This window comes from Oncorhynchus clarkii, chromosome 4, assembly GCF_045791955.1.
Source record: "Oncorhynchus clarkii lewisi isolate Uvic-CL-2024 chromosome 4, UVic_Ocla_1.0, whole genome shotgun sequence".
In the NCBI taxonomy this organism is placed as follows: Eukaryota; Metazoa; Chordata; class Actinopteri; order Salmoniformes; family Salmonidae; genus Oncorhynchus; species Oncorhynchus clarkii.
Window position 1 is genome coordinate 39,519,621 of NC_092150.1, and position 12,654 is coordinate 39,532,274.

The 12,654-nt window shown below is 39.9% G+C and overlaps 1 protein-coding gene across 1 annotated transcript in view; it reads right to left on the reverse strand.

The window, feature by feature from the left end:
• The window catches only part of LOC139407691 (inactive tyrosine-protein kinase transmembrane receptor ROR1-like), a 188,848-nt gene extending 176,423 nt beyond the window's left edge, over positions 1 to 12,425 (reverse strand). Inside the window, exon 1 of the mRNA XM_071151539.1 lies at positions 12,114 to 12,425. Within this exon, the coding sequence (XP_071007640.1) occupies positions 12,114 to 12,219 (106 nt within the window). The 5' untranslated portion in view covers positions 12,220 to 12,425. The remainder of the gene's footprint in view (positions 1 to 12,113) is intronic.
• Positions 12,426 to 12,654: the final 229 nt, after the last annotated feature.

Consider the following 12,654-nt stretch of genomic DNA (forward strand, 5'->3'; position numbering starts at 1 on the left):
CCGAACAGTACACCAGCCAGGTACAGTAGAGCTGCGACACCATGAGGGTGAGGGAGTGGGACAGAAATGGGAAGAAAACAGGAGAACAAGCTAGTAAGTGGGAGAAAGAGAAAGAAAAGAGAGAGACAGCAAGAGAGTGATCCTGGGATGAGTTTGGGAGACAAAAAATTGGAATAGGGAGAAAGAAAGAGGGAGAGAAGGGAAAAAAAGAAAAAGAAGGAGAGTGATCCTTGGGGTGAATTTAGTTTAAGAGCTAGGAGTGGCAGCAGCGGGTGCCTGCCAAGTGCCAAGGCATCCCCATCCAAAGCCCTGATGTCATGGGTGGCAGGGAGAAGGCAAGGAGGTTACCCTTCCTCAGACAGACTGTTTCTCAGATATACGAGCCAGCCAGCCAACATTAGCCCCATCACCAGTCACCACAACCTCTGCTACTCTAGCTCTGCTCTGCTCTGCTCTGGGGAAGCATATATGAGTGATCTGTTCCTAGATGGACATGATGCTGTGGGAAATTATGAATGCATAAAAGCCCTTCTTCATGGAGAGAAACCTGATGCTGCCTGTCACATCTTTGGGAGAATGTTTTTTTTTAACTTAAGGACAGAGCAAGGAAAAATGGAGGAATGCCTCTGTTGACTGATAAATTGCATGTATATTTTCATTTAAAAATAAATATTAATCTTTGGCTAAGAATCCTGTTCAGTATTTTTTTTAATCAGCTCTGAGAGAGTGTGGCAACGTACAACGGCCTAATTTTAGGCGACAAGAGATTTTACCAGTCTGCATGCAACGCGTTCCATAACTTCTTTGGGATAGGGGGCAGCATTTTCACTTTTGGATGAATAGCGTTCCCAGAGTGAACTGCCTCCTACTCAGTCCCAGATGCTAATATATTATTAGTATTGCATAGAAAACACTCTGACGTTTCTCAAACTGTTTGAATGATGTCTGTGAGTATAACATAACTCATATAGCAGGCAAAAACCTGAGAAAAAATCCAACCAGGAAGTGGGAAATCTGAGGTTTGTAGTTTTTCAACTCAGCCCCCATTGAAGATACATGGTGATATTAGTTATGTTTCACTTCCCAAGGCTTCCACTAGATGTCAACAGTATTTAGAAACTGTTTTGAGGATTCTACTCTAAAGGAATTGTTCGGTGGAAGATTAATGAAGTTTAAGTAAAAAACATCGTAAAGATTTATTCCATACTTAGTTTGGCATGTTTCTACAGGCTGTGACGCGCTTTTGGATTTGTTTACCAAACGCGCTAACAAAAGATTTGGACATAACTGATGGACATTATCGAACAAACCAAACATTTATGGTGGAACTGGGATTCCTGGGAAGGAATCAAAGAAGATCATCAAAGGTAAGTGAATATTATTTTATTTTTTTCTGAGTAATGTTGACTACCCAATATGGCGGGTATCTTTTTGGCTGCTTTGTTGCCTAAAGGCTGTACTCAGATTATTGCACGGTTTGCTTTTTTGAAATCTGACACAGTGGTTGCATTAAGGAGAAGATTATCTAAAGTTCCATGTACAATAGTCGTATCTTTATCAATGTTTATTATGAGTATTTCTGAAATTTGATGTTGCTCTCTGCACAATCACTGCATGTTTTAGAACTACTGAACGTAACGCGCCAATGTAAACTCAGATTTTTTTATATAAATATGAACTTTATCAAACAAAACATACATGTATTGTGTAACATGAAATCCTATGAGTGTCATCTGATGAAGATCATCAAAGGTTAGTGATTCATTTTATCTCTATTTGTGCTTTTTGTGACTCCTCTCTTTGGCAGATTTTTTTTCTTCTGTGGCTTGGTGGTGACCTAACATAATCGTTTGTGGTTCTTTCGCTGTAAATCCTTTTTGAAATCAGACACCTTGGCTGGATTAATGAGGATTTTATCTTTAAAATGGTAAAATACTTGTATGCTTGAGGAATTTTAATTATGAGATTTTTGTTGTTTTGAATTTGGCGCCCTACACTTTCATTGGCAGTTGCGGGGGGGTTCCCCAGTCCTAGACAGGTTAACCAGGTTAACCTGTCTGGGAACTCGGATATTCTAGCATATTCTAGCTTTTCTAGCATATTCTAGCTTTTACGGCTGAGTAGCAGGCAGCTTAATTTGGGCACGTTTTTCATCCAAGCTACCCAATACTGCCCCCTACCACAAATAAGTTAAGGGCTCAGACACACCAATAGTGTTTGCTGGGCAAGATTACTTAGCAGCTCTGAACGTAATTTGTGAACCGGGTGTGCACCGATTTTACATGTCGAACTGCTTGAAAAATGTTGGCAGTCAGATGTTGACAGCGGGTGATCCCTAAAACACAGCACACTGAATGATCGGCAGACGAACGCTAGATTTCCCGAATGATAGACCCACATTCGGTGCAGTGTTTGAGAGCCTTAAGTCCTTAATGCAATGCAAACAGGCTTAAGAAATGTACACTGACATATTTACAGTGGAATTTAAAAAAAATGTCATTTTATACCTTTCAGTGAAATGTACATATATTTTTACTACATTGGCATTATGCCTACATTATTGCATAGCCTAAACAACCCACGGGGTGCATTGATGCATGTCTAATAATGGCACCTTTTAAGTATCTTCTTAAATAATCAATGTCGTTCTTCTATCAAATAACTGATCATTTAGGCACATTTTTGACACTGAGTCAAGGGAACGAGGCCCTTAGCTACAATAGGAGTTTTAAAGAACAAGTCAGATCTACAGCAAAGAGCCAACCTCCCTTTTTCATATCTGTTAAACTCTTGAGCCCATGGATATGCAGAGGAGGTTTCTCTCTCCGCCATGCCCTCACCTCCACTGTGCAATGTAGAGTCAGTAATTACAGGAAGGGGTTTTCCATGCTTGGCTTCAGTTTGTAATGAAGAAACTTTATGAAACCCTCTCTCTAGCACAGAGAGGGCAGAGACAAAACGAGGATATGACATGAGAGTGGACAATGTTTAGCCTCGAATCATATTCCCAAGACTAAAAAACATTTTTTTTTTTTAACAAAGCTTTCTGGGGAGATGGTGTTTCTCAGAAGGATTTTAGATGACAAAGGAACGTGAATACGTATGCTTAAATAGCATGAGGTTGCAAGGGGAGAGTGACATACGCTGTAACGGAAAACTGTCATTTATACAGTCAGTTTAGGCATTGTCATCAGTGAAACACTTGGAAACCTTTTACTGCAGCATACTGTAAAAGATGGTGCATTGTGGGAGATTGCTGTAATTCCACCCCACACAATTCAGTACCGTACTATATCTTTAGAGCGGCAAAAAACAAGGACCTCTAGTGGGTGCATGGTATTGTTCTATCTGTCTCATTAACATATTTTAAGGCATGCCTGGTAAGAGGTTATATTTGTTATACCCGTGAGTAAGAATGCTGTACCAATTTAACTCTTATGTGGTCATAATGCCTTATCAATATATTATGTCTATGAGACAGATTGAAGTGGCAACAAATCTTAAACTTTAACTGGATGATAGTTCTGCTGTGTCCTTTTGGTCTAGTTACCCTGTAGACGCTGCCAGTTTTAAAGCCTCTAGAATTGCAAGTAATAAAAAATACCAACTATAGTGGTCAAAAGGTCTTTGGTGCTCCAAAAAGTAGTGATGGGAAACTAACCTTCCTTAAGATTTGAGGTTTTCCAGGCAATTCTGTTGAAAATAGGTTCATTAAACGAGGCTTTGCTCAACACAGCGTACACTAGTGGCACCTGCTGGTCAAAACAATTGAGAGCAGTGAGATTATTATAGACGACGTCCCACACGCTGTAGTGCGTGCACATAATAGCTTTTTTGTCTTCTACCAAAACCAATACCAAACCAAATCAGGTGGTTGTTCGACCAAACAAAGCTTCGGACACCATTAATCACGTGGTTCTAATAAAGGGATACAGGCATCAGCATATTGCTTCAAAGTAAACTGCTTAGCGATTTTGACACATGCCTCGGCGCGCCGGTATCAAACGTAACCTCCCTACCAAAAAAACTGTAATGTATTCTGTAGGGTGGAATTACAGTACCATTCGAAATGAAGCAATTCTTTCCCCGCCCACAACATTTTCCCACAATGCACTATAATTTACAGTATGAAACATTTCAGAGTATTTTATTGTAATACAAAATATTATATAATTTAAAGTTTTCTGTAACAGTGTAGCTCTGCTACTACTGCCAGTTGCTTCACTACAATCACTACAAGCCCAAACATACAACAATCATAACTTGAGGAAAGAGACTGAGGGTAAACAAATTAAATAAAAAAATGGATGTCTTATAGTGGTCGTATTAAATTTGTTCATCTAATCCACATCCATCAGTTTTATGTAACATTACACAATAATTCTATTACCATCAATTAAACAACAAGACAAGACATCTTCCAAACATTGTGTATGTTGAGCAATACTGCCATATAAACTTGGCAAACATCTGAGGTTATTAACAAAGGGGAAATAGGTAATTGCTATTGCATGACATACTTTACACACTGTTGTTTGAAAGTAACAAGGGGCGTGGAGTGTATGATTTATGACTTAGTGCTGATTAATAGGTGTGTGACTTTCTTTTCTTTCCAGATGCTTCAAACTGGACCCAAATTGTCCCAAAAACACACACAATGCACGCACACACACACACACACAATGCACGCACACACACACACACAATGCACACACACACACACACACACACACACACACACACACACAATGCACACACACACACACACACACAATGCACGCACACACACACACACACACACAATGCACACACACACACACACACACAACACACACACACACACACACACACACACACACACACACACACACACACACACACACACACACACACACAGTTAATCTTTCACATTCCTGGAAGTCTGAGAAGGCTTTTAAAGATGCACTAGTGGATGGCTGAGTTACTGTACCATGCATTAGGAGAAGAGATGAGAAAGGGGTATAAGAGCTCAGCTATCAGAGCTGAGGAGGGCGAGGACTTTTCAGAGTCTCCCTGAAAGAGACAGAGTCCACGGGGTGAGTTTTCTCAAAGGTAAAGTGCCTTTAATGTCAACATTCTGTCTCGTTCAAAATCTGCCGTCGAGGTAGTTCCACCCAAATGATTTATAGCCCACTGACTGTTATGAAAGAGTAAGAGAATGAGACTGTATCACGGCCGATTCCGAATAGCTGTTTCTTTCCACTCCTCTTTTCCAGTCTGCTGGTTGAGATGTGAAATGGTTACGAGGGGGTGAGTTTTCCTCCTCCTCTGTTCCTGTTCCATTATAAAACCCCATGTGAAGGGGTTATAACTCAGACAGTGAAGTATCTTGGATTAACATTCTGGGCTCCTGACTCTAGTCTGAGAGAGAGAGTGGCATTCCAGAATATGGCTTTAGAAAGCTCTGCCTCCTCCAACCATTGTAAATAATATCCAAAACCAATAGGGAGGACTGGTGTAATCCAAACAAACCCAGACACATCTTCTAGCTGGAGATTAATCACACATAGACAAACTGGGTAACAAATGAAAATCCTATTTGATTCACAAGAGGGCAAACCAAAATTGGAAATTAATATCCAATGTCCTCCGTTCCAAACTATCCAATACTTAACATAAGGCCACAGACACCAATCTGGGCATCTTCATCCTATAGACAGCAGTTATGAAGGTTATATAGAGCAGTTAAAAAGTTTATATAGAATCATGGGATGTTTATGCCCTTTCACAGGTTAAGTGTGGGGAGGAGAATGATTGTTTGGCTTAAGTCCTATTCGCCCCGGGACTAGTAGTACTACAGAACATTGGTTATGTAATTGTTACCCCAGCATGTCCGTCTTTCCGGTGGACAATTCGAACGGGATTAGTTTGGTCAAACTGCCCCTGTAATTATTTTTTTCCCTCATTCACAATTGACCGTTATGAAGGAAGCCTGGAAGCTCTTCTAGGCTTCCTTAGACCCACCTCAATTTGCATAACGTCCCAACAGATCCATAGATGACGCAATCTTAATTGCACTCCACACTGCCCTCATCCACCTAGATAAGAGGAATACCTATGTGAGAATGCTGTTCATTGACTACAGCTCAGCGTTCAACACCATTGTCCCCTCCAAGCTCGTACCCAGAACACCTCCATCTGCAACTGGATCCTGGACTTCCTGATAGGCCGACCCCAGATGGTGAGGGTAGGCGACATCACCTCCGCCCCGCTGATCCTAAACACAGAGGCCCCACAGGGGTGTGTGCTTAGTCCCCTACTGTACTCCCTGTTCACCCACGACTGCGTGGCCATGCACGACTCCAACACCATCATTAAGTTTGCTGACGACACGACGGTGGTAGACCTGATCACCGGCGACGATGAGTCAGTCTACAGGGAGGAGGTCAGTGACCTGGCAGTGTGGTGCCAGGACAACAACCTCAACGTCAGTAAGACCAAGGAGCTGATCGGGGACTACAGGAAACGGGAGGGTGAGCACACCCCCTTCCACAGGGCCGCAGTGGAGCAGGTCGAGAGCTTCAAGTTCCTCTGTGTCCAAATCCCTAAAGACTTAAAATGGTCCAAACACATGCGTCCAGTCGTGAAGAAGGCGTGACAGCACCTCTTCCCCTTCGGAAGTTTGAAAAGGTTTTACAGCTGTACCATTGAGAGCATTTTTACTGGCTGCATCACTGCCTGCTTTGGCAATATCACCGCCCTCGATTGCATGGAGCTACAGAGGGTGGTGTGGACAGCCCAGTACATCACTGGGGCCGAGCTCCCTGCAATCCAGAACATCTATAACAGGCGGCGAGGTAGGAAGGCGCGGAAAATCGTTAAAGACTCCAACCACCCAAGTAATAGACTTTTCTCTCTACTTCCGCACGGCAAGTGGTACCAGTGCATCAAGTCTGGAAACAACAGGCTCTTGAACAGCTTCTATCCCCAATCAATAAGACTGATAAATAGCTAACAAAATAGCTACACAGACTATTTCAGTTAACCTTGTATCTTTATTGACCTTTAAGTTTTGCACTGTCTATGCACACTCACTCCATCACCTGCTCACTCACATATAACATGCATGTACACTTATGCTGACTCTACACACACGCACACCCAGTCACATACAAGCTGCTGCTACTCTGTTTATTATATATCCTGTTACCTAGTCGCCTTACCCCTATACATATCCACCTCCATCACTCCACTGTGATGAACTGACCCTGTATGCTTACTTTCTTATTGTGTTCTTCATATTTCTTCTTATTTCTCGTGGATTTTTTTCCTTTCTAGTATTACATTGTTATTAATGAATTATTGCATTGTTGGGTTTTGAGTTAGGCAAGAAAGCATTTCACCATACTTTTGCATGTGACATTAAAACTTGAAATGCGTTAATACTGCCCTGCCGAAAATAAAAAGATGAAATGAGGTGGACTTTTTGTCTTAAAATAAACAATTGGAGTGCCGCCATTTCCCAATGTTCTTGAACTCGGCATTTCATTTGAAGTCATTACTCTCAGCATCAGTCAGTACTGTATCACTGAGTTTGCTTTAAAACCAATTTGATGTCCCCTATTTAGGGGACTAGTGGCGGTTCTAGAACAGTTCCAACAGTCTTTTTTTGTACGGCGCAACATCCATTTCTGTATACTCAGCTAAATAGCAGAGTCTCCCCTTTCAGCTGAACCTGCCTAAGAGGAGCTGAGATGGAGAATGTGAAATCTGACACCTCATTTGCATAGGGAGTGACATGTCAACTTTTCTAGCCTATCCAGACAAAGGCTAGATTTATTCTGATTGTGAAGCTCAGAGCCCTGCATGGGATATGGCATATCAAAAGGGAGGGCCTAGGGAATGCAGCACTGTAACAAATTGCTGTAAATTTACAGCAAACCTTTCCAAGTTAGCTACTGTAATTCTATATTAGAGAACTGTAAATAGCAATGCATTATGGGGGTTCAATGGCATTCTGCTACACTGTTGTAAAATTATACAGTAAAGTATTGTATAACCTGTTTTGCTGTATTTTTTTATTGTTTTTATCTGTCTCATTAACACATTTGGATGCATGCCTTGTAAGAAGCTATATTTGTTTCACCCATTAGTGAGAATGATGTACCCCACAGAATACAGTACCATACAATTTAAAAATATATTCTTCCTGTAAATCTACAGTAACTTACTGGCTACTGTGTTACCAGAAATTTACTGTAAGTCAATACCACCCCATAGAATACAGTACCATAATGTAGTGATGGGGGAATGAAGCTTCCTGAACCATTGAGCATTTCCAGATGATCGTGTTGAAAATAGATTCATTACATCGAGGCTTTGATCAACAAAGGGTATACTAGCGGCACCTGCTGGTCAAAATAATTTAGAACAGCCATATTATTATAGATGACGTCTCACACGCCGTAGTGTGTGCACAGTGTGGCCTTTATCTCTTCTACTAAAACTAATGCCAAACCAAATCAGGCGGTTGTTCGACAAAACAAATCTCATCATTGGACATCATTGATCACGTGCTTCTGATAAAGAGAACCAAGCATTGGCACACTGCTTCGAAATAAACTGCTTTAAGATGTATTTAGGATATCTGGTATCAAACGTAACATCACTACCATACTGTATTTTTGGAATCTAAAAACCTTTTCCTGTAAATTTACAGTAAATTACTGGCTACTGTGCTGCCAGTAATTTACTGTAAATCAGTACCACCCCCACAGAATACATTACCATACTGTAATTTTGGAACGCCAAAAACCTTTTGTGGCTGCATGGTATTGCTGTGGTCATTAACACATTTTGAGGCGTGGCTTGTGCGAGGCTATACTTGTTGCACCCATCAGTGAGAGTGCTGTACCAATTTAAGTGATATGTGGTAGTAGTTCCCTAACTATTATGTGTATATTGGGAACAGATCAGAAGGGTATCAAGTATCAAACCTTTAATGGTTGAGTGTTTGCCATGTCCTTTTGATTTATTTTGCCCTGTACTCACTGCCGGTTTAGAAGCCTTTGTTAAACCCTCTACAGGTGCAAGTGATATAAAATGCTAAATATTAATTGGTATGACATAATTACATATTCACTGCAAGCAATTGCTGTAATTTTACTACAATTTAACAATAAAGTGCTGTTTTGCTGTATATTTACTGCAGCATTCTGTAAATAAAAAATTATAGGCATTTTGTGGGAGGGGAAGAATTGATGGCTCATTTCGAGATGTGCCTTGTAATTGGCAAAATTTGTTGCACCCGTTCATGAGAATGCTGTACCCATTGAACTGATATGTGGTTGTAGTGCACTAAATGTTTTTATTATTTAGGGGACAGAACGTGATACCAGGTCTTAAACTGTTGATGATTGACTATTAAACTGTGTCCTTTTGATGTGTTTTGCCCTATAATCACAGCTGTTTGGGAGCCTTTGTTAATTCCTCTGCAAGTGATACGAAACACCAAATATTCATAAATACTGTATGAGGTAATATACAAATACTTAACAGCCAAACTGCTTGCACTAATTTCATGTATTTACAGTAAAACACTGTAAGATATCATAATTACAGTAGCATTTACTTTCTTACAGTATTGCACTGTGTCATTGCTCTGCTTTTTACAGTAACTTACAGGAAGCACGTTACCATCAATATTACTGTAAAGTACTTTGCACTAATGGATGAGGAAATAAAGCTTCCTGAAGCATTGAAGTTTTCCAGCCAATTGTGTAAAAAAAATAGGTTCACTACTTGAGGCTTTGATTCACATAGTGTACTCTCCCGCACCTGCCAGTCACAAACATTTAGAGCAACATCCTCATTATAGATGACGTCCCACACCAAAGCAATCAGGTGCTTGTTCAACAACACTTCTGATAAAGTCATACAGGCATCAGCATACTGCTTAGCGATTTTGACACATGCCTCGGAGATCCAGTATCAAACATAACATCACTATTTTGCACTAGCCAGACATGGGCAAAGAAATATCAAAAAGGTCTCTTGCAACAAATGAAGGATATTTTTGAAGACCAATGCATCCTTAATAACTACAACAACATTCCCAGTAATGGTTACGGCAACGTTTTACTTGCTATCTCAGTGATATGTGTGTTTCTTTTTTAACAACCTTAGATGAATGCACCGACTGTAAGTCGCTCTGGACAAGAGCGTCTGCTAAATGACCAAAATATGGATGTTGAAAATGTGCATTTGCAAAGCACCACTGCCAGGTATTATTCTAATGAGCTCCACCCTCAAACTATTTGTATTTGGATCAAATGTGGCCTTGTTTGGGGGCGGAGGTCAATCGAATAATATCCCGCAGTGTGCTTTGGAAGTGATCATTTTCACATTTACATTTTGGTCATTTAGCAGACGCTCACATCCAGAGCTACTTACAGTCAGTGTATTAAATTAAGGTAAACAAGAATAGGCCAGTCATAACAAGTAAAAAGATTATGCTACCAGAATGTTGTAGTTAAGCGGGCTACTTGCTAGTATATATTTGTATTAGAAAATACAAAATACATGTATTATAATTAAACTGTTACAAAATAGGCTACTTTAATTGTAGTTCGGGCCAGTGAAATACAAATGACAAAATAGGTATTGATAATATTGAAATACCTATATAAAATACATGTAACAGACGTCCTGCCTGTCATTGGCACTAGCTCCCTGCACTGTAAATCTAACAGTTTACTAACCACAGTGCTTCCAATAATGCAATGTCAATTCTAGAAATAGTGTATGTTCCTGTAGTCAGGAGTTCCAGTTAATATGCAGTTCAATTTGTGTTCGAATTAAAAGGTCCTGTAAATCTACCATCATTTACTGTCTTCTGTGCTGCCAGTAATTTACTGTAAATGTACAGTTACATACTGGCTACTGTGCTGCCAGTAAGTTACTGTAAAAATGACAGGCCATTTTTTACAGTGCAGCAAAAGTGGTCCCATCTCGCTGCAATATTATAAAATGTATGTATAGCTCTCAACATGAAAAAATACAAAATAATTGAGTAAAACTTTAACAAAACCACTTTCTCTGGGTCACAGAGAGACAACATCACATTATGCTTAAAACTGTAGTTGGAAAAAGGGTGCAGACATTTGAACGGCATCTCTGCATCACTCCGAGGATGCAGGACAGAACATTCTCTGTCATCAGTTATGTGAAATGGTGCCAATTTTGTAGTCACCATCTTTATTTTACAGAATAAAGAAAGGTGAAATCTTATAGTAATTTGTTTATAATTTGATTGTTAATATATTTAGAAAGCCCTATTGCCTATTTTTTGATTTTTTAAATATTTTCATAATATTTGTACATGTACTTGAGCTTGTGCCTCAAAAATGAGTACACCTCAGCAATTTATAACACTTTTTACCAGAAAGGTGAGTTCCAGACCTTTCTAGAACTATGCATAATTACTAATAGTACTAGTAGTTACTAGTAGGCACTCTCGTGATAAATAATTACTTTTGGGATTACATAGATTACATTTTAGATGACATTTAATTACAAATGGAGGGACACACACAATGGACCTCCAGCTGGGAGTGAGATGGTTATCCCCTCCATCATCACCTGAGAAGAGAAGTCCCTTTGTCTTTCAATACTGGAGATTATAAATCAATGTTTAAACTGGCTTTGTTTCAAATATAAAAGACTTGGCGGTGACCAATACTTGAACGCCTATTATGTAGCGCCTTCCACAGATAATTTAGCTATTGTTGTATACAGTAAGATATGTTATTATTAATATAGCCTAATAAATTATAACACGTTTGTTTAAACAAGTAGCCTATTTTAAAGCCAAAAAAAACGAATTTAAAGTCCATATAACAATTTGAAAATCACACCCCAAAAATACACGAAAAAATTACAATTAAAAAGAGGAAATTAAAATTGTTGCAGACACGTCAATCGAATAGATTGATATAGGCTAGCGACCAATAGACTAGATTTATATCACCGTATTAATGGCTTAAAATATTAACATTAATGCCATAAAACGTTTCGTGTTTTTCTGATGATGCGACATTACATTGTAGCACCGTAATAAAAAGTCACATTCTTACTGGTCGCAGTCATCTCTAGAACGGCCTGGAGTAGCATGATGGCCCGGAGAATGTTGAGTTGACATCTCGGAAGACGGTCGGTCACTGTTGCCCGAGCAGGATACATTCCCCCGATTCTATTCTAATCCCTTTACATCCACTACAACCGTAAACGCACGTGTAAACGTTGATTTACAAATTAAAAGGCACAAAATGTATATGACAACTGTCCACGCAGTCGTCCTTTATCCCGTGTCTGTGTGTAACGTAAAGCACGAAGTTCTTTCTCTCTCTTTCACTCGCTCCTTCTCTCTCTCCTCCGGAGTCCCACTACTTTCCTTCGAGCTCTCAGCGCACGCTTCCAAAACTTCTATGCCGAGTGCGGCTTGCCTTGCACGAGCCATCTGGCTCTGATTAGGGTTGGATGTGTCGCCACCGTGTGTTGAAAATACACATTTCTTTGTGCAAGACCTGCAAGACCGACAAGTCTTCAGATCGCGCATACTGTATTTTTCACATACCGTTTATGACTTATTCATTGAGCATACAGTTTATTACAACT